Source organism: Chroicocephalus ridibundus, chromosome 8, assembly GCF_963924245.1.
Source record: "Chroicocephalus ridibundus chromosome 8, bChrRid1.1, whole genome shotgun sequence".
Taxonomy (NCBI): domain Eukaryota; kingdom Metazoa; phylum Chordata; class Aves; order Charadriiformes; family Laridae; genus Chroicocephalus; species Chroicocephalus ridibundus.
The window spans coordinates 9,015,271-9,037,153 of NC_086291.1; the positions used below are offsets into that span (position 1 = coordinate 9,015,271).

The following is a 21,883-nucleotide window of genomic DNA, read 5'->3' on the forward strand; positions in this document are numbered from 1 at the left end:
GTAAATGGTTCCTGCTTCACAGGATGGACCTCACAATAAATAGCAAATTGTCATGACCTGTCTGTGGGTGTCCTGAGATTACACAGGAACTCAATTTATCTCGACATTCATTCCCTGGAAGCTATTTCTGTCAGTACCAAGTCAGTGGAGGAATAAGCAATGAATTTAGCTGCCGGACTGCCTGCCTCCTGCCCCAGCACCAGCCTTGGAGCGAGGAGATGTTTAGTCGCTCTCTGAGCACAGGGCCCAGAGGCAGGAGCTCCTGTGGGGTCTGGTGCTGTGTCTGTGCCCGAAGGAAGGGCATTTAGGATCTGTTTCCCCCGTCACTTGCCTTGGTTCCACATTAAAGGAGCTTCACTGATGAGGTGGAGTTACTCCTGGTTTTTATGGGTGTAAAGTAAGTGAAGAATCTGACCTTAAAAATTTCAGTCTATCAATCCCGCAGTTTCCCTGTGCCTGATACCAAGTTTATGTAACTCTCCCAGTTTTAGTGAGGCATTTTGGTACGAGATTCAACAAGGCCAAGTGCTGGGTCCTGCGTTTGGGTCACAGCAACCCCATAGAGCACTACAGGCCTGGGGCAGAGTGGCTGGAGAGCTGCCCGGTGGGAAAGGACCTGGGGCTGTTGGTCAACAGTCAGCTGAATATGAGCCAGCAGTGTGCCCAGGTGGCCAAGAAGGCCAACAGCATCCTGGCTTGTAGCAGAAACAGGGTGGCCAGCAGGACTTAGGGCAGTGATCATCCCCTGTACTCGGCACTGGTGAGGCCCCACCTCAAACACCGTGTCCAGTTTTGAGCCCCTCATTACAAGAAAGGCATTGTAGATTCTGGAGCATGTCCATAGAAGGGCAACAAAGCTGGGGTGGGTTCTGGGGAACAAGTCTTACGAGGAGCGGCTGAGGGAGCTGGGACTGTTTAGTCTGGAGAAAAGGAGGCTGAAGGGAGACCTTATCGCTCTCTACAACTGCCTGAGAAGAGGGTGTAGTGAGGTGAGGGTCGGTCTCTTCTCCCACAGAACAGACAATAAGAGAAGAGGAAATGGCCTCAAGTTGTGCCAGGGGAGGTTTAGATTGGATGTTAGGAAAAACTTCTTCACTAAAAGGGTTGTCAGGCATTGGAACAGGCTGCCCAGGGAAGTGGTTGAGTCACCATCCCTGGAGATATTTACAAGACAGGTAGATGTAGCGCTGAGGGACGCGGTTTAGTGGTGTTTTTGGCAGTGTTAGGTTTTAGTTGGACTCAATGATTTTAAAGGTCCCTTCCAACCTAGATGATTCTATGATTTTATATCTTTTCATATATGCAGATAATCTGAACTCTGTGTTCATATGTCAAGGGTAGCTCTGGGCATATGCTCAAACAAATTTGAGGTGCCTCAGCTCATATTGAGTTGGCATTATGAGGATGAACTAAGGTATTTATCCTTAAATTTCTTGTTTCTGGAGTTTTTAGAAGATGGCAGGTGCTACGTGATTGCAAGTGATTTGTTCTATTGGAAGCAGGAGCAGTGACAGGAATGAAGAGAAATGATAATTCTAATGTTTTATATGTGAAATTTTGGATAGATATCCGGAAATCACTGATGTCATAAATCCCCTCCTTTAAACTCTCTTTTCATTTTTCTCAGGTATAATTGATTTCCTTGTGAGCCAGCATCCTATTGCAAAAGTACTGAGGGATCATCTGGTCTTCAAGATTGCACCCATGCTCAATCCTGATGGAGTATACCTGGGAAATTACAGGTATGGTGTGGAGTGTGAATCTGTGTATTGTTATATCTACCTTATATGCCCTGCACTGTTTTGTCACTGAATCTTATATGGCTTGTTTCAATTAATTCCTCTTAAATGGAGGTTCTCATGTGGCTCTATGCTTCCTGAAGTTCCTGTCAAGGAAGGGGGCTCAACGGCAAGTTTGCTTGCTTCAGGGGATAGAGAGCAACAGTATCTGCTCTGCAAGCCTTCTCTACGTGTGGGAGTTAAAGTCAGCTTAGAGTTAGACCTTAGCTGTGTTTTATAAATGCATTCATTATGCTGCTCATCAGCCTCTATGTAAATGTGTCAGTCAATCACAGTTCCCTTCAACTACCCAGATCATCCATTAAAGTCACAGATTTCAGTCTATTATTATACTGTAATAGATAGGCATACATGGAATGGAATAATCATTCCACCCTATGCTAATTTTGCCTCATTTTAGTATTTGAATTACTACTTTACCACCTCCTCTGTTGAGAACGTATTCAGATAATCTTTTGTTTTCCCTAAAATTGTTTGCTCTTAATGCATTTATTTACAAAATAAATGTGCTGCTGGAGGTGATAATGAAAAGCAGTTGATTAGTTGATGATTTGTTTGTGGGGGCAATTACATGTACCACATAGTTCTCTGCAGAAGCCCCTGAGAAATGTAATATACTGTATGTGGCTTTGCTTACAGCGCAAGACTAAATAACACAATACGCTCGGTAGCCAGGCTGCCTTGAGCTTTGATCTAACGAGGTATTGCACTGCTAAGCAGAATTAAGACTGGGTGGTTGTGTGGATGAGGGGACCACTGAGAAAGAAGCTAGAAGTTGCAGAAAGTGGTGCTGCTGGCTGTTCTTTGTTTTGGCCTGTTGTTCTTAGCCCTCCTGTGCTTTGCTACTTACTAAACTAAAATAGCAGGGAATGGTGTGGGGGATTTCAACAGTGCTTGTATACGTATTTTATAAGCGAAACTTCCGAGGACACATAGTCTCCTTCCAGCTTCACTGATACTCCCTCAACTCTTGGCAAATCCAAAACCAGAGAGCGATATTGCAGTAGTGGCATCTGACAGCATTAGGAATTTACCATAAAGGTTATGTCACCTTACAGGAATAAAGCCCTAAAATGGCTCTAGAATCTGATACTACATTGCTTTACTCCGTTCCAGGTGGCCTGTGTGTAGGCAACTCCAGTTGCAATCAAGTAGCTTTTGTTTTCCCCAGAAAATTCACTTGCCCTGTAGGTTTTTCTCCTGCACTATTATTTATAGTTTTTGAGAGACATGCAGCTTTGCAGACATGCACATGGCTCATCACTTGAAAAGCCTTTTGGGAACCCAGGTATTATGAAAGGGCACGTGAATTAATTTGGAATTGCTGAGCCTGATGGTATACTGTTGTTTTAGCTTTTCATGATAGGCAGAATTTTCGACCCTCCTGAACTAAAGAGACTTTTAATGAGGTAGTTGGAAAACCACTTGATTTTCTTGCAATTCTTCACTTTATTTACAAATGGCCTAATGTAACTAATAACGTAAAAATGAGGGTAATAAGCAAAATGCTACCTATTACCTTGAGAAGACTATTAAAAAGCCTAGCAATGTGCTGGTGTTGTAGTTAACTAGTGCTGAGTGAATAATTTAGAGCAAACACTTTATTTCCTGCTCATACAAAATCCACAAGCACATCACAATTTATTTGCTTGAATTTACTGGATGAACTAAAAAAAAAAAATATCTCTAAGGATCAATTGCTAGTGTTTGAAAATTTAACTCTGAGGCTTCTCTGTGATTGGCTAGATAAGTCTGTTTCATCCCTTTTGGTCTTCGTTCAGATTAGCACATAAATAGGACTTTCAGAAGTCTTCCACGTAGCCTGGTATAACACAGATCTGTTGGCTGGGGACAATCCCCTGCTTTTGCAAACAAGGTCTGTGGTGCCATATGCAGCCAGAGCAATTTTAGGCATTTGAACTTCTACTTCCTATTATCTCCGTCTTTCTCAAAGCAGCAGCTAGTGACTATTTCTTTGGTTCATTGAAGGTTCGCATTCAGAGCTATGCAAGCTAAGATAATGAAATGGGTAATTAAACCTCATGCTTGAGTTTGTAAATTGATCTCCTGCCAGTGTGAGAGAGATTTTTTTATTTTTATTTTTTTTTACCCCACCCGTACACAGCTTTGTGTAATTGGCAGAGTATCCTGTTGGATGCACTTCGCTGTCCTCTGAAATCCCAGGTGCAGTGGGCACCGTTAGTAGCCTGAGTATGTCAGCAGTTCCCCAAGAAGGAATGGGATATACTAGTTCTCCTGTGATCAAAATAGGAACTAACCGCTCATTTACCCAGGATGGTATGGTAACGGTTGGCTGATGGGATTTTCTTCATTGTCATTTTTGGGGATGCAGAACTTTCACCGAGGGTTTGGGTCCTGTGCTCTTCTCCAAAATCCTTCTTCCTTTGTTCTGAGTGCTTGCGAACTGAGGTTTAGGACTTAAAGCCAAAACTGCAACAATAATGCCAAGAATTGTCTATTATCTATAAACTGTTGCTCGTCCTCAAGAGAACAGACCAAATGGGTTGTGACTCTAAAGGGACTTTCTTGTGGTGAAATGTTCATAACCAGCAACAAGTGAGTTTAATATCACAGCTATAAAGCACAAGCGCTCGCGGCGCAGACACGTCTGTGAGGAAGGTTGTTTATATGTTGCGTGTAGATTCAGGCGGCTCTAAAAGAAATGATCATGGGAATATACATCAATGCCCAGTGTATCAGGATGCATGGAAACAGGGTGCTAAGCTTTACTGATTTATTGAAGTGTCTGCAAGAGTTTAAGAAGTGTTATTTGTGGACCCGTACAGCTAGAGATGAAAAGACAAGGTGCCTTTTTTATGTGACTTAACTGGGTGGTTAGGTGTCCCCTCTAATTTAGAGTGTTTGGGAGGTCTATCCACAACTTTTAAAAGTAGTTTTTTAAAAATAAATGGACAAGAGTTACGATTTGATTGTAATCTTAGAGCATAAATCTTTAATAGAAAGTGAAGTCGTACAGTTCTGTCTCTTAATAGCTATCACTTATGTGCATAAACGAAGAGAGTTTGTGAAATTGCCTCTATTAGACTTTACTTCCAGTGCTGGCTGTGGTTTGCTGGTGTCACACTCTTCTGTGAAGATGACTACTATGCTGCTCTCTTCCTTCAGTGAAAAAACCCTCCATAGTCCTCTTGCCACATGACTATATCCAGCTCTTTCTAACGTACAGGATAACGATAGGTACCTGCTGTTTACTGTGGTCAAGGATGTGGGTCTCTCCCAAAATAGGGAAGACAGGCTTCATCCCTTTCTTGAAGTCTTTAAAACCTGGTATTACTGTACTTCTAAGTGTAACTGGCTTTGCAGTTACAGTGTGTAGAAAATGTTATGCCACATGGCTTTGTTAATTAAATTGCCTCAGAAGATGTCATCAGTTGACCTGCCTAAAATGGCGAGTCTTCAGCATAATTTGCCTTCTGTTCTGTAACTTTTCCTCGGCTCTCATCTGAATTGAAAGACCCCTTTTGCTGGGGATGGTGCATGACTTGATCTTTAGCTTTGTGAAGGAACGTGGCAAAAAATAAAAATATTTGTGACTTTCTCCATAACACTAATCTCGTCCTCTCTGATGGATTAAACTGTGAAACAGTTTTTGGAAATAAAGGAAAACTAGTGCTGGAAAGAGAGGTTTCTTGACTTTTCTCTCTCTGTTTGTGGTATAGCATTATCATCTTCTGAACCTATTACCATCCCCAGGGAGGTGGGGTTAGACTATGAGAAAAAAAATGTGGTTTTGATTTAAAAGTCGTGCATCCCCAGGCTTGGCCTGAACTTTCCTTTATCGAGAGCTTGTTCTTAAGCTGGCATTCTGCAGATGAATGCTGAAATGTGTCCCTGCAGGCAAGATGACTGTACCACACCATCTTAGATTAGTTCCAATTTGTCAGCCTCACCTTCCGGAGATGAAACCCTATACTGGCACCAAAAGGGATGTGTTTCTTAGTCTGGGCAGCTCTTCACTGACGTATCCCAGAAATGCCACAACAAGGAAGTTGAAATATCCTGACCGTTCTCTAAAGGTTTTTTTGCGTGACCCAGTGAGGCTTCCCGTTCCTTGTCGTTTCTGTGTTGCCTTCAGTCAGTGAGCTGTGACAGTATCAGCCTTCAGTAAATTAAAGCCATGAATTAGCTGAAATGTTCTGAACTGTCATCACTACAATATCCTTCTAGCTCGATTGTAGGGACTGCAAGAATTTCTGTGAACGGGGAGAAGAGGGCACACACCGATTCTAATCCTTTCTTGTTTTACTGTCAGGTACAATTTTTTTGAGGTCAACACAATCTTTACTGCTTGCTTGTGTGAGGTGTTAACAAAGCAATTTGTTGGACGGAAAGTAGGTTAGTCCTACCCAGACTGGAAAGCCAAATTCACCATAAACGGTGTCAGAGCCCATACTGCAAAGAAAGCTGTGTTGGGATGAAATGTTGTGGACAAATGGTATATTTTTGCCCCACAAACGTCATAGAATCACAGAATGGTTCGGGTTGGAAGGGGCCTTAAAGATCATCTAAGTTCCGACTCCCCTGCCCTGGGCAGGGACACCTCCCACTGGACCAGGCTGCTCAAACCTCCATCCAGCCTGGCCAGTAAGGACTGAAATGGTTTGTGGAAGTGAGTTGAATTTGGCAAATTGTTTCAAGAGAAAAAAGGGAGCTGTGAAGGCTTGAGAAACATTTTAAATGATTCATATCAACATTTTATAATAGGCAATCTTCTCTTGTTTTTGTTTGTTAATGGCATGATTTGTTCAAAAAACTGCCTTTTTGAAAGATCCCTTTTGAAGAGCCTGAAATATAAACAGAAAACTAGGCTTTGGACCAGACAAAATATTTCAGATTTATCCTGAATAGTTTTTTGTAGACTTTATTTCTGTGACTTTAGAAATAGTCAGAAGTTGAACATTCTTGCTCACATGTAATTTATGAGGGGTCTTTTGACAGTAAAAGCATATGTGGACTTTATCCAAATTATTTTAGCTCTAAATCAGAGCTATAAGTTGTAAGACTGAGGAGTGCTGATTTTGGTCTGTGATAGTATCACTTTGGGGGATGCACCTATAGCTGCATACATACATGTGTGCATGTGTGTTCACAGTGACTGGATATGTTATGTGGTTTTTACTGTCACTTGTCCAGTTACGAGACATGTCTACTTGTGTGCATACTGTCATTTGCATAATATCTCTTGATTATTTTTCACCTATTTTTTTCTGGTGGAGAAGGTTTTTTTTCTTAGCTTCATTCAATGCATGTGAATTTCATGCATTGCCTTGAATTGAAAAACAGTGTATCCATCTCAGATGACAAGATGAAGCTCTCGCCGGAGTTTATTTTTCCTAATTAGGCGTTTGTCATTGTGTATTCTATATAACAATGTATAAGTAAACAATCATGGACCTTTTGAATAAATGTATTGGTTTTATTTATGTTACTGGGCATAAAAAATCTATAATTACCAGGTACAGCCACAATATAACTGATATTTAATGACAATTACTTTTTGTTACCATAGAAATGAGTCCAAAGTAGTTACCTATAATTTCTCATTCCCAAACCTCACACATGTTGTATTGCAGTATTACCATAGTAATTGCCTATTAGTCATCATAAAATAAGCAGTTACCCAGAAGATACCAGGATAGTGTGAAATTTCTCATCTCCTTCAAAACTTGCAGCACATGCCGCGTCTCGTCTTCCTTCAGTGGGATTTTTGCCTGAATGACAAGAATGTCCATTGTACATTAACCCAAGGGAAGAAGGGATGTGATTGAGAGAGAATTGTACTCTAAAAATACACCAAGTCAGGAAAAGTATCTTCCATCCCCTGAAAATATAGAACTATTTCTTATTATTGAAAAACAGGGATTTTTCAATCTTGTGAAATTGAGGTTTGCTCCTTGCCATGAATGTCCTGTTTGGTTTTTTTCTCTCCAATTCAGTTGTGACCAAAGCAGAGGCTGTACATCTTAGGGGGTCTGTGAGGACAGCATGTTGTGAGGACAGCATGTTGTTTCAGACCTCACAAGGCCGGTATCTGTGAATGCAGCAGTGCACAGTGTCACTCTCCTTGTAAGAGAGGGAGATGCTTGTAAGATGTTTCCCCCTCAAGTACTTCCCCAGCTTCCAGTGGATATTTTGCATATTTCCTGAACTCATGTGATTTCTGTCTGCTCAGTGATGTGCCGCGGGTTTGTCTTCCTAGCACTTGTCCAGTTTGCCCTCAGATGGTAAGCATTAGCTCTTTTGGTCTCCTCTGGCCTGAGGCTGTTCAGCTCCTGCCCCAGTGCAAGAAGCATCACCCTCTTCAGCCTGCTGTGAGCTTCACGGATGTCCTGGTTAGAGATAATGGACAGTGGACTGCTCCTCAGTGGCCGCTCTTGCCCCTTTTTTGTCTTCTTAATTTAGATTGCATGTTATTGAGGCCAGTGAGTCCCTCGCTGTGCCTGCCTGGATCACATTTAGTATCAGCTGGGGACTGGTGACTCATGTGGGGGCAAGTGGTGTTCCCCTTTGTGGATGGGACTACCAGAGAGGCAGGCCATGGGTGCCGAGCGTGTTACTGACCCCCTGGTAGAGTGGTGGCAACTGAGCCCTTGTCTTCTCCTCCCTTTCCAGTTTCAAAATTGGAAGTCCAAGGTGGCTTTCCAATGCTTTGGTGTCTTTTTACAGCCTGCTGGATTAAGAACATCTGTGGCCAGGACCAACCACCCTGATAATGGTGGAAAAAACCAAATAGAAAAAGAACTGCCACAGTGAGAAAATGGCCATTTCCTTGTGTCGCCTTCTTCCATGCGGCTGGGAGAGCGGGTGAGGCATGGCAGAAGTTTTCTCCTCCCCCAGCTCTTGCTTGGCACTGAGGACAGGTCATCAATTTTCTATGCTGTCTTCGTCTTGTGTCCTGTGTGTGTACATCTCCCAGATCATAGAATTGTTTTTGTTAGAAGTGACCTTTACGATCATCAAGTCCAACTGTTAACCTAGCACTGCCAAGTTACTACTAAACCGCGTCCCTCAGCGCTACATCTACCTGTCTTGTAAATACCTCCAGGGATGGTGACTCAACCACTTCCCTGGGCAGCCTGTTCCAATGACTGACAACCCTTTTAGTGAAGAAATTTTTCCTAACATCCAACCTAAACCTCCCCTGGCACAACTTGAGGCCATTTCCTCTTGTCCTATTGCCTGTTCTGTGGGAGAAGAGACCGACCCTCACCTCACTACACCCTCCTTTCAGGCAGTTGTAGAGAGCGATAAGGTCTCCCTTCAGCCTCCTTTTCTCCAGACTAAATAGTCCCAGCTCCCTCAGCCGCTCCTCGTAAGACTTGTTCCCCAGAACCCTCCCCAGCTTTGTTGCCCTTCTATGGACATGCTCCAGAATCTACAATGCCTTTCTTGTAATGAGGGGCTCAAAACTGGACACGGTGTTTGAGGTGGGGCCTCACCAGTGCCGAGTACAGGGGGATGATCACTGCCCTAAGTCCTGCTGGCCACACTGTTTCTGCTACAAGCCAGGATGCCGTGTTGGCGCCCTGGAAAGCAAAGTCTGGGGTGGATCTGCAGCAGTGGCACAGGGATGGTCTGGGCAGCAGCAATAGGAAATACCAGGGATGCAAATGAGCAGCAGAGGTCTTCTCTTGCCCTTACATCCAACTAGCTAGTAGCATTGCCATTCCTTTTCTGCTTGGAAGTCTTCCTTCCTGTGTGGTTTTTATTGCCCAGAGAGTGCTGTGATTGTAAGACAGCTACAGCGGTTGCTGTTTTGCTCACCATTACTTAAAAAAATCTTCCTTGTAAAAAAAGTTGTCATCCTTTATCTTAAAACAAATACTAGGTTTGCAAAAGGGTTCCTATCTACTGCCATTGAAAATGTTCTTTGTATCGATGTGGTAACTGCTCATTTAAACCATATTACAGCTCCTGAGTATTTTTCAGTTGCTATTGATGTGACAAATTCTCTTGCACAGAGGACTGCACCAATCAATAGAGTGAGTATATGTGCTTTAACAACAAAGCCACATGCCTTGGGGTTCCAGTTGAATCTGAACTTTTTAGTAGCATTAAATAAAGCTATATTTATTTTGCTTTTGGTGCAAGAAAAAAAAAATAATCCGAACACAACCTAATTTAATACAACTTGTTGGAAAGGTTTGAAGGCAGCATTATGGGGCCGTTTTCACATGTGATGAATACGTAACTAGTGTCAGAGCTGCTATTTTGTTGTTGTAAGCGAACCCTTCTCTTTTAGTTAGATTGATCTGGGACTACAGAGTAGCCTTTTATTTTTAGACGAGCAGGGAGAGAAGTCATAATGAGAAATATTGAAATCATATCTTTTTTATATCTGCCATTATTCCGCTGAGAATGAGACATGATGTCCTTAAAGAGACAGGGCTATTTATTTTCCATTTAAATAGCACCATTTGGGATTATTACCTTTGAGCCGTTATGCAGAGAATAAGCACCTAACTCATGAATCCCAGCCAAGTGAATCAAAGTTTGTACGAAAATGCCATTTTTATGTCTGTGAGTTGCTGTAGGAGCCTATTGTTGACCTTCACTGACTTTATTTTTCGCATGTTCTTGTCTTCTAGAATGTATTTGTAATTAACAGAGATCTTAATGTCACTTTGGTTGAAATGTTTGCTTCCTTTCCTCCCCTCCTGAATAGCTGATCTTAGGTCTGAATAATCCCATCTGGGTTTCTTAGCTTTACTTTCAGTTAAGTAACTAAACATATTGGGCTTTCTTCCCCTTTTTTCTTTCCTAAGTCTGGCTTGTGTCTCTGGTGGTTTGAGTTCTTGTTCACAGCAGCAAACAAAGGACCAAAGACTCCAGTGGTGCGTGTTTGTTTGTTTGTGTGTTTTATTTGGTTTTTTTAATATTTTTTATTTTTTTTTTAATTCTGCGAATGACTTAGTGAACTTCAGCCAATTTGCTGTAGATCTTTGTTTTGGTATACCCATCTGCAATTAGGTCTCATATATCTAAAATTAGTTGTGGAGCTACATTTATTAGCGTGCGTAAAAGCCATGTTGCATTCCTTGGCTTTGAGGCACTTTGTAGGTACCAAGCAGTATTGTTTTAGAAAAACTATATCTTTAAATATACCCATGCAATCAAAGCAGTGCTTTATTGTTCGTTTTGCAAGTGAGAGAAGGGAGAAACACGCTGAGCTGGTCTCTGTCTAATGTCGTAACGAGCCGAGCTTTACTTCTGGAGCAGCAGTTGCCAGGCCACAATCCATGGCATGTGAGACCTGATACAAAAGACTGAAGGGCTGCTCCGAAAAGGCTATTTGCCAGGCACAGGAAGTTACGGCTGTGACACAACCCAAGAAATATGCCTTGTATTCACAAGTGCCATCTGCTGGTACAGTTTATTGAGCTATTTCCAGCGACAGGTGCAAGACATGCCTGTAACTGGCTTTTTTTTTTATTGGTGGTCTTCAGGCAGCTGCCTGCTTACACGGCACGTATTGTTAGCTTCCAGCATGCGTTGCACCTAGCTGCAAGTGCACCAAAGGCGTCCTCCCACCCCAGCAGTTGCCATAAGGATGCTGTGCCAAAGTGCCTGCAAAGAGGGGAGGAATCAGAGCAGTATCAATGAGCCGGAAAGGTGTCCATGTCCCACGAGGAGACAGTCTGTGGTATGGAAAGCGTTTGCGTAGCTGTCAGCAACGGGGACAATCCAGATTCCAGTTCCCAAGGCTTTGCCTCCTCCCTTCCCACAAATGAAATTAGTGATAGTGTTGCTCTGCTGGAGGTCTGGTTCAGGCAAGTGCGCAGGAGTGTCCCTTGCCATGAGGGCTGTGACTTGGGAGTATGTGTTGATTCTCTGTGGGCTTTCTTCCCCTCCTGCCCTTGCCCTTTGTTTAGTTTTCCCTCCTTGGCACAATTACTGGCCCAAACAAAAGTTGTTTCTTGCAGAAATCAAGAGCAGCTGAAGCTTAGTGTGAACTGTACTGCCTTTTTCTGCACTGTATTTGCCTTGCCAGCAGCATCACTGAGTTGTCAACTCATCTGGGAGCAAATCCCAGAATCTGAAGTGTTGATGAGGTTGAACTCAGCTCCAGCCCTGCCCACATTGTCCTGTCCTGGGATGTAAGAGCTGCATCCATCCCTGCGGACACCCATGCAATTGAGGCTATAAACGGGGTTTCAAGCTGTCCTTGTGCTATCAGTTATTGAGTGGGGCTGTTCCCAGACTAGACTCCTCCATTCTTCCCCATCCTTGGGAGTTACTTTGGAAGAGGTTTCTCTGTCCTGACTCCTGGCTAGCATGGAGTTACTGCAGTACTTGGTAGTACTCTCCTGACTTGTGGAGAAGAGAAGGCTCCGGGGAGACCTTACTGCGGCCTTTCAATATTTAAAGGAGGCTCATAAGAAAGATGAGGGCAGACTGTTTAATAGAGCCTGTTGCGATAGGACAAGGGGTTAATGGTCTGACACTGAAAGAGGGTAGACTCAGACTAGATATAAGGAAGAGATTTTTTTATGATGAGGGTGGGGAAGCACTGGTACAGGTTGCCCAGAGAGGTGGTAGATGCCCCATCCCTGGAAACATTCAAAGTCAGGTTGAGTGGGGCTCTGAGCAACCTGATCTAGTTGAAGATGTCCCTGCTCATTGCAGGGGGGTTGGACTAAATGACCTTTAAAAGGTCCTTCCAACACAAACCATTCTATGACTATGACTTTTGAGAAGAACCAAGACCCTCCTGTCTGTTGGTCCAGAGGGCCAGGCTACTTTTGTATTTTAACTTTACAGGTTACACTTCAGTGCTAGTTCGTGCCACCAAGGTTTGTCTTTGCAACAATTAAGTGAAAAAATAGAAACTACAAGTAAAGAGGAGAAATATTTTCCTTAACTGTAGAAATGACCAATTAGAGGTCAAATTCTGCCTTAATGAGAGCACCTATTGTTCCTTCTAGGTGAACCTAAGAGGGAGAGCAAGGAAGGTGTTTTGCCTGCTGTCTGTGAGCATAGGAAGGCTCATCATGTGATTAGCGTGTATCCCAGTTTTGGATTGTTCCACCCCAAACAGCATCTCAGAATCTTGTCCAACGTAACTGACGTTCCTTTCCTTACTCCACTTCCCTCCCACCCCCCCATTTCAGCAATATCTGCTCACCTGGACCTACGGATTCACCAGCTGTCAGGGAAGGCAGCTGAGGGATTAATTCTTTATGAAGAGCTTCCTGGACAGAGATCCTGGGATTTTCTGAAGTTACACCCATTTACACAAGATCACCAGCAACTAGTGATCACTTCGGTGGTTTCTGCAAGAGTCTCCTTCCTTGTAGTCACGTTTTATCACATTATACAGGCGAGGGGTTCAGTACTCATCTTCAGTTCACTGGGGAGAGATCTATCACCTATCAATAGAAAAGTCCTGTCTTCCTGTTCCAACTGCCACTATGTGGGTGGGGAGGGGGAAATCCCATCCAAGTTATTAGGAAAACAATAGCAGCCTAAGGGAATGTTTGTTTAGGTTGCTTTTTGTTGTTTTCTTTTCCGGGGTGACAGCTGTTCTTTTCTTTTTTTCTTTTCTATTTTTTTTTTTTTAAATTGCAGCACTTAAAATGATGGCAGCTTGCTGTATAATTTAGAATATTAGTCCTAAGGGCAGTGTTGTGTAACATGAAAACAATCCTGAGACAAATCTCATCCATTATCTAAAACAATATTGTATTAATAAACCAACATTAAATAATTGGAGGACGTACATCACTTGTGGGGAGCGTAAAGGCAGACATCTGCCCAAAATTCCCACTCGCATGTCTTGGTGAGCATGTTGGCTCCCAGACACCGTAATCGCTTTGTTACTTGAAGAGCCTTGTTTCCACTCTTTGCAGTACAGTATCTCTAAGTGGCTCATAGTTGTGATGTTTCCTCTGCTCTGTTTGGAGAAAATACCTTTTTTTTTCTTGGGTTAATTCTCATAGGTGAAGTCTCTCAAAAGAAACACGGGTAAGTGTTGAGTTTGGGGAGCTTACAAGGTGTTGAGCTCTTGAAAACTAGTCCTGGCACTCATTTGAAAATTTAGGTTGTGGCTATAAAGCAAACTCTTATTTAGCTACTGGTATACAAGCCTTTTCTGCTGAATCAGAGAGAGATTGCAGACTGCTGTTTCACAGCTGCTTTAAGCTAAGGAAAGTGCGTGCTGTTACCCAAAGGGGCAGTTCAGCTCCATTTTTCCTCCTGGCTGTGCATCCCTGGCACCTCCTTTTTGCTGGGACTGGTGCTTTCAGGGCAGTGCTGTGAGCCAGAAAGGACCGCTCCTGCAGAAAACCAGCCTGACAAAACAGTTCTCACGTGGCACCCTATGCAGCCAGAAAAATGGGACCAAGACAGGAGGGAGGAATGGGCAGAGAGGGATCCCTTCTTAGTGGCAGCTCGGTGTAGGTGGGCTTAAAGCAATGTTGAAGCCAGAGCCCAGGATCTAGATGGCTGTTGTGCAGTTATTCCGGGACATTGGAAATGAAAGACGGTGATATCCAGTGATTTCTTGGATGGTTGTTATGTGTTCAAATGCCACCATGCCTATGTGTTCTCTTTCTTAAGATTATTGTTTGCTAAGAGCAGGAAATGATTATTTATACTGCTTGGTAACAAGTTGGGTGACTTGGCGTGTCCATTCAGGAAAACAGGGTCTTTATGGTGTCAAAGGCTGGAAATGAGCTGTTTCCATGCAACTGTTATACTCCATTACGTACACGGGGTGAAAAACTGTCCACAGAATCCTTTTCTCTCTCCACTCCCTATAAATACAGAAGCCATCATAGCCGTGCTGACACGGCAGAGGGAGCAATTAATCTCATAGCAGATTACTTCTCTGCTGCCCCTGGCGCCAGGCAGAGGGGGGATGTCAGGGTAGTCTGGGAGGAGGTAGATGTGGCAGCTGATTGACAGCTGATGGCTTTGCCTGGTTGGTGCCGAAGAGCTGGAGGAAGAGCGCTCCGGCGACATGGAGGGGTTGGGATCAGAAAAGGGATGTGACATTTCTGGACACACAGTGTGGAGACACAAAAACATCAGCCGTCTCTGCCAGTGTGAGCCAGACAAGTATTTTGCCTCTTCTTCCCCTCCCAGTCTGGAAAGGATGTATATTAATAGAAGTATATGTGACTTAACGCGCAGCTACTCGGTGTTAACCCAGGTCCCCAGGGAAGAGAAGTGCTTATTTCAGGTTGCGCAGATCATAAACCTGCTGCCTTGTGTGACGCGTGTGCTCTGAATACTAATGCTCCCTTTTCCCTTTTCTTTACTGACACGGCCATTGAGCTGATGAATTGTATAGATTATACAATGATAATGGATGGGGAAGGGGAATTTCATCTGTCTCTTTAACCAAAATATGAACAGTAAATCCTGTCTGTTTGCAGAGAACAGCTGGATTTCTAATAACACTGGAATGCTGTTGTGGTGGCGGGGGGTGGGTTTAGCTGCCCCCCTCCCTTTCATCACTGCCATTCAGACATCCAAATGCTTGCAAAAGGACTGGAGCTTTCCAACACCCTGAGGCTAATGCGGCAGTCATCCTGGGAGTCTGCCAGCCCCGTCGCATCTAGGAAAAGCCTGAACCCCTCTGTGGTGCCTCTGCACCATGCCCAGGGGAAGGAAGGGAGGCAGGGGCCTTGCATTTGATTCTCCAAGTAACAGCTGGGTGAGAGAATGGTTTTTTCTTGTAAACAAGACGAGTCTCTATTCATAGAGCGGGCTGAGCGCTCATCTGATCCTGTGCAAAGCAGCGAAAGAGCTGCATTGTGGAAGGGCTTATGGTAAGCTTGTGCGCATCTTTGGGAATCTCAAGAACCGAAAGAAGGATGGCACAGAAATGTGCAAAGCCTCTCAGGCCGGTCACGTTTTGTATTACTAATAATAAATTTTGTATATTGATTTGAACTGAAATAGGTTAGCAAGGGAGCCTGAATGTTCAGACGATTGATAATGCATTGACACTGCAGTGTTGACCAGAAGCCACAATCCTGTTCTGCTAGGTGCTGTACAAGTACATCATAAATGATCCTCACTTTCCTAAAGTGCTTTCAGAGCTAAGAGAGTGTGGCACAGCAGGTGGACAAGGCAATCAAGCAAGCTGTTATAGCAGGAAAAGACAGAGTACTAAATATAATAGGATGAATAGTGGTAGTTCTTTTTCCCTTTTTTATGTTGTGTTTTTCCCCCCCCGCCCCCGTCTGGTTTGTGGCAGGAAACACAATAGCTAACTATACAATCAGGCTGAATAACCTTCGTATATCAACTGATAGTAGCACTACTCTAAATTTGGTGAACCCAGGGAAGGAGCTTTCAGTGACAAAATACATTTGCAGAGGAAGGTTGACCCAAAAGGTATGTTTCTTCAGAATGGGTTACTTTTAAGTGTTCCTCTGTTCTCCTCTTCTTTACTCCTTGGACAAAACTGTGGAGCTCTACTTGGCTTCCAGTTTAAACATCATTTAAATTCTAGCACTAGGATTTTCGTTATTCTGTTGCAGCTGAGCAGTGTTATGGTTTTACCCGTTGTTTTACATCTGGATTAAATTGTCATTTTGTGCATCTGGAGGTAGGTTTGTTCCGTAGGTTTTGGAAATCCACAGATGTTCAAGGCCCAGTCAATCTTTTGGCAAGCATTGCTAGTGAGGAAGCAACACAGTGAGAATATCTATTCCATGCAAGCTCTCCCAGCAAGCTTTTGTTACCCCAGCAGTTGTCCTTGGATAGATCTTCTGTCTACTCTTCCAAGACTGAAAAGAATCAATTGACAAACTGCCAGTCTCTCTCCTTTACTTTCTATTATGTGTTTGCTAATCTTCTGTACATTTTCAGCTGCTAAAATCTTTTTTTGTTTTTAATTCTTCCAGTAGGGTTTACTTTTACTCCTGCTGTTGACATGCAAGGAGGAACTGATGCTGGTGTGGGTTTGTTCTTGACATCTCCATCTTGCTGATGCTTTGCTAACTAGTGTAAAAGAAAGACAGGTTGCATGCAGGAGGTATGCTGCTATTGGTGTGGGTGAGAGGCAAGTGCAATCCTAGCAGACAGTTCTTATTCCTTACGTTGGTCACCTTTTCAATTACAGATCTGATCTGCTAAAGTCTTGTCATTCTCATTCTAGTTTCTGTTAATGAAATGCATTTAACTGTCAGCTCTTGTTAACAGTAACAACACAGCCGAGGATTCATAAATTCCCATGGAAGTCAAATCACTGCTACCTTGGAAGAACTCAGTCAAGTCCTTTTTCATCTTGAAGCTAGAGGAGGAGACAACCACAGCTTTCTTGATCCAGCCAACCAGAACATTCTGAACAATGAATCTATCTCAGACTTTTATTTCTGATTCCTGTCTGAAAATGTCTAGATAGATATTATGTTTCTAAGAATCCTGAGGTTTTGAGTCCATGTCATCACTCAGTTGTGCTCTTTGTATCTTGGATCTATCTCGAATTATTACTTGTTACCTGGAACACTCAGAAATTCAACTTTCCAAAAGCCAGTCAGGCAAGTGCAGTCTATAGATGTGTAAACAGTTGTGTTTGGCACAGGTTTGACCTGTTCTGAAGAACTACAAGAATGAGAAGAGAATTAGAAAAATTGCCGTGTGACAAGACAGTCGTGGAGCTGAGTTTGTTTAGGTTAACAGAGAGAAGGCAAAGGAATGGATGATGTGATCTGAGACCGTATGTGGGGACTCATAGTGCATGATCTGAGTCTGAGTACGTACGTAAGGAATATACTAACATGGAGTAACATAAAGGTTACTTTTCAGTGTAATAGGGGAGCGCATAAAAGAGTAGAATGTCTTGAAACTGATGTTCAAGAAATGAAGACTCAAGTCCTTGAGGGGATGATTAAAGACTGTGGTGTATTTTCCGTGATGGACTGTTTTGAAAGCAAAATACTTTCCTAAAAGATCTGTATGGGGATTTATTGTTTTATTGGTTGGGGGTTTTTTTTGTGAATGGGAATGGCTTCAAGGGAGGTCTTTGTATGTGAATGGTAGGTCAGCAAAGATGATCACAGTAGCATCTTTCTGCCTTTAAAATGTGTCATTTTCAAAGTATTGTACAGTGCTGATAGTTTTCTCTTGCAAGAAGCCCATATACCCAGTGATCTCTTGGTCTTTCTTAGAATTATAGGTTTGTTTCACTGGAAAAATTGGGCAGACTGCATATAAACTTAAATCATTCAATCTAATTGAAGTACTCTGCAAGTTCTGGAGAGAATTTCTTCCTTTCAAATGACAAATTCCATTAGAATCATTGGAAGCTAGAGGCTTTTTCTTTCAACTGTCCAACGCAGAGGGATTTACGGTTTGGTATCATGTAAGCTTAATAAGGTAAAGAAGAAACATCACAAAATAAAATTTCGTAACTTCTCAGAAAATCCAGTTAACTTTTGCTGGTGCCTCCCTGAACACCTGCCTTAAAGAGAAGCTGTTGGGCTGAAGCGGTGTAAGCCCTGTGGTTGTTCCAGGTCTGCGGAAGCAGGAGGAAGGTCAGCTTTGACCATGTCATCATTGCTGGCATGATCAGAAATGGTTTCTGCCTGTGTATTCCTCAAGGACAGTTAAGTTCATTACAGACATGGTGCTCTGTTGTTAAGTCAAACATGCTTGGTTGTTTTTTTTATTTTTATTGAAAAGATACAATTTCTAACCTGTAAAAAAGGCTGGAACATGGAACTGATAACAACTAATTAAGTTGGAAGCAGGTCATGACTAAGTGCTGGGATGAACAAAGAAAATAGTGTTGACACATTCATTATAAATGGATCTCTCGGATAGTCCACATCTCTTTTATATAGTCCTGGAAACAATACTGTATTTTCCTATATCTGGGGACATCATATGCATTAAACTTTGAGCCCTTAAATGGCATCAATGTGCCTTTGACCAGTGGTCAAGGTGAAAGCTGGTATTTAGTTGTGTGAAGAACAGATTATTTTGTCTTTGGTCATCTTAATTAAAATGATCACCTAAATTTCTCCCTGTATATGTGTTCATACTACCATTTAATTACCTGAAGAAGTTATCTTGCAAATTAGAATTACTGCCAATGATAAATTGATAAAATACAGCAGAAATGCCAAGTGGTCATTTACAAGATTGGAACGACTTTAATACAACCGGGTGATATTAAGAGCTTTGTTTTACACCATTCCATCATTCTTAATCAGTACTTCAAGAAAACTGCAAGGGAGGTGGAGTCTGGCCATCAGTTCTGTGCTCTTCACGTGCTCCTGTGCCTTTCTCACTGCATCCTGTTGGAGCAGGATGCTGCGCGGGTCCCCAGCTGGGCAGTCCTGTTCTAGATTTGAGGAAAGCCTTAGGTCTTCACTGGATTTGGAGGCTTGCACTCAGGTTTACATCAGCAGCTGCTCGTTCTCAGGTGCTGACGTTTCAGTTGCTGACACTGAGATATGTCAAAGGCTTCTGGAGCTCAGATGAAGAGCGTTTAGCAGTTTCTTAAAAACATAGGTCCTTCTATAGCATGTCTCAAATCAGACGTCTGAAAACTTAGTCAATCTTGAAATTTTTAGCATTGGAATTTAAACTGTAGCTCCCCGTTGACCCCATGGAAAGGCTCTACAGTTATTTGTGTTGCAAATGGAAGAGAGAGCGAAGTGGAATTTCAGGTGTTTGAAGCTTTCTCTTGTGATTCCTGTTTCAGTGCTCATTTCCACTCAGGTCTACATGTGTTGGTGGCCTATTCAGCATTTGTCATTTCCCACGAGGAAGACACCCAGTTCTGACCCACAAGCGGTGGTAGCAGCCTGGCTTCCTAACGCAGCTGCTGCCACTGGATTTTGTTCCTTTGCACAAATGAGTCCAAAAGGACAAACGGGCCTAAACCAGTTGCAAGTAAAATTTCCCAAGGGATTGCCTGCAGGCATAAATGCATCAGTGTTGGGACCAGAGCAGCTGCCTCTGTCCTGTTGGCTAAGGATCTGTTTTGGGGCAGGATAAGGCATCTCAGGACACAGAGCATATGAGGAACGGAATTTGGAGGAGAGTGTTCAGCTGCAGGACAGAACTATGCCTGTATTCTTTCTCTCTCTCTCTCGAGACTGCTAAACAACTCCCAAGAACAGCCTGGAATCCTGAGCTTCTATATTTGTTCGTTTAGGAAAAATAAAAAAAAAAAGGCAGAAATATGTAGTCTGAAATTTTTTCCTTTGTCTAAAATTTTGTTTAATAAATAGGACTTTTCTGGGAGCTTGTGGGTTATTGATTGAAAAAAAAAAACAAACAAAAAAAACAAAAAAAAAACCCAAACCAAAAAGACAGCAAAGGGCTTTCTGACAAAGGGCAGATTTCTAGAACTAGCTCTGTAGTTCTCCTTTTGCATGTAAGTGGATGTAGTTTTACATGAAGATGTATTTCTGGAAGCAGGTGATGCCATCGCAAATAAGATCCTGGTTGTCTCTGCAAGAAATGATTAGATCTGTAAGTAACAAGGGCATAACAGCTGCATGTTTCAAGGCTCCACAGGAGACTATTTCCAGTCATCCTAAAAGATCAACATGCTTTGATTTGTTTTCAAAACTCTTGTTATCCCAAATTAAAAAAAAAAAAAAAAAAATCCTTCAGAGGGGGTATCATTAAATGGGCATTTGTCCATATAACACACCTCTGTGACTACAGTACGTAGGAGTCTCAGTCTTCTAATCTCTTGAAAAAGCTGGAGAACAGGCCTTTAGTATACAGACCTGAACAGGAGGGAAAGTGCTGTCATCTGCTTTTTTGTCCCTTTAAAATACCGTATCCTCTGCCCAGAGATTAGAGCGAAGGCCTGGCTTTAGTGCCGTAATACCTAATTGAATTATGAGCCTAGGTGTAGTCCTGAGAGAGGACTTAGCACAAATTCTCATACTGATTTTGGCACTTAAATTACCTTTCAACCAATGACACTTGCTTTAGCTTGAGTACCTGAACTGCAGCTACTCTGGGGCATATTTTTAAAGGTAATCTGTGCCTAATTCCCGTCGATTCCACCAACATGTCATGGGACAGAACCTGCCAACAAGAAATTAAGAATGTAACTGGTAGACAAGGACCTGATGTCTACCACCTACAGGACATGTGGACAGGACAAATGTGAGCTCCAGTAGGAAATTGCCATTAGCGAGAATTCCTGTGGCGATCCTTGACTGGAGAGGAGACAGAGTTCAGGAGGCTTTTGGGAATGACTGCGGGGAGCAGAATCACAACAGCATTTGATACTCTGGTTTATGCCTGGGCATAAACAGAGACGGAGTGTAAGAGTTAAGTCTTGTCTGAGCATGGCTGATCATTTGCTAGGGAGGAGAGGGGCCTTCTCTCTCTCCTTGCTGGCCGGGGTTGGTATGATTTGCTTGCTGGTTTCTTATAACAGGCTGATGTGCCATTGCCAGTATTTGATGTGGAAATACAGAGTGGAGTAACTGTTGGATACCTTTTATTAGCCTGGGCTCGTGTGACATCCTCCTGAGAGTTCAGGGAACCTTATGTACATGTTCTACCTTAAAATACTGAAAGAGGCTGGTCGAGTCACTGGGCTAGTCCTGTGCTCTCACCTAGCTAATTTGCCTTGTTGCACTGACTCTGCTTTGGGAGGTTTAAGATGTGAGTGTGGAAAAGAGATGCAAAGATCCGTATGAGGTCTGGAAAACATATCTTGTAGTGCAAGGTAAAGGAGATAATTCTACTTAACATAAGAAGCTGATACTACCATTGTGCACACATTCGGTCAGAGGGGCAAGGCAGGAGCTGAAAACTGCAGCAGAAGAAGATACGACAAAAATATTTGGAGAGTGAAACTTTGGAATAGGAAAGTAAATGGGTCAAATGGGGAAACGAGCTACCAATGCAAGTAGCAGATTGTTCTCTCATGAGGCCTGTAGATGAAGACCAAACTTCTTCCTCCCTTATGGGTGTGTCTGTAGAAGCTTGGTGTCATCAAATGGTCTGTTGTTTAAAAAAGTCAGCCCAGATGAATTGAGTGTCTCCCCTGGCTTTTCAGAGGAGTTCATCACAATTTTCAGGGCTACTCGAAGTCTAGTTTTCTG

The 21,883-nt window shown here is 42.8% G+C and overlaps 1 protein-coding gene across 3 annotated transcripts in view; it reads left to right on the forward strand.

The window, feature by feature from the left end:
• Window positions 1–21,883, forward strand: part of LOC134519544 (cytosolic carboxypeptidase 6) — a 969,057-nt gene that overhangs the window by 762,655 nt on the left and 184,519 nt on the right. For all 3 annotated transcript variants that reach the window (XM_063343896.1, XM_063343897.1, XM_063343899.1), the window contains exon 8: window positions 1,628–1,742. In XM_063343896.1, the coding sequence (XP_063199966.1) occupies window positions 1,628–1,742 (115 nt within the window). The remainder of the gene's footprint in view (window positions 1–1,627; window positions 1,743–21,883) is intronic.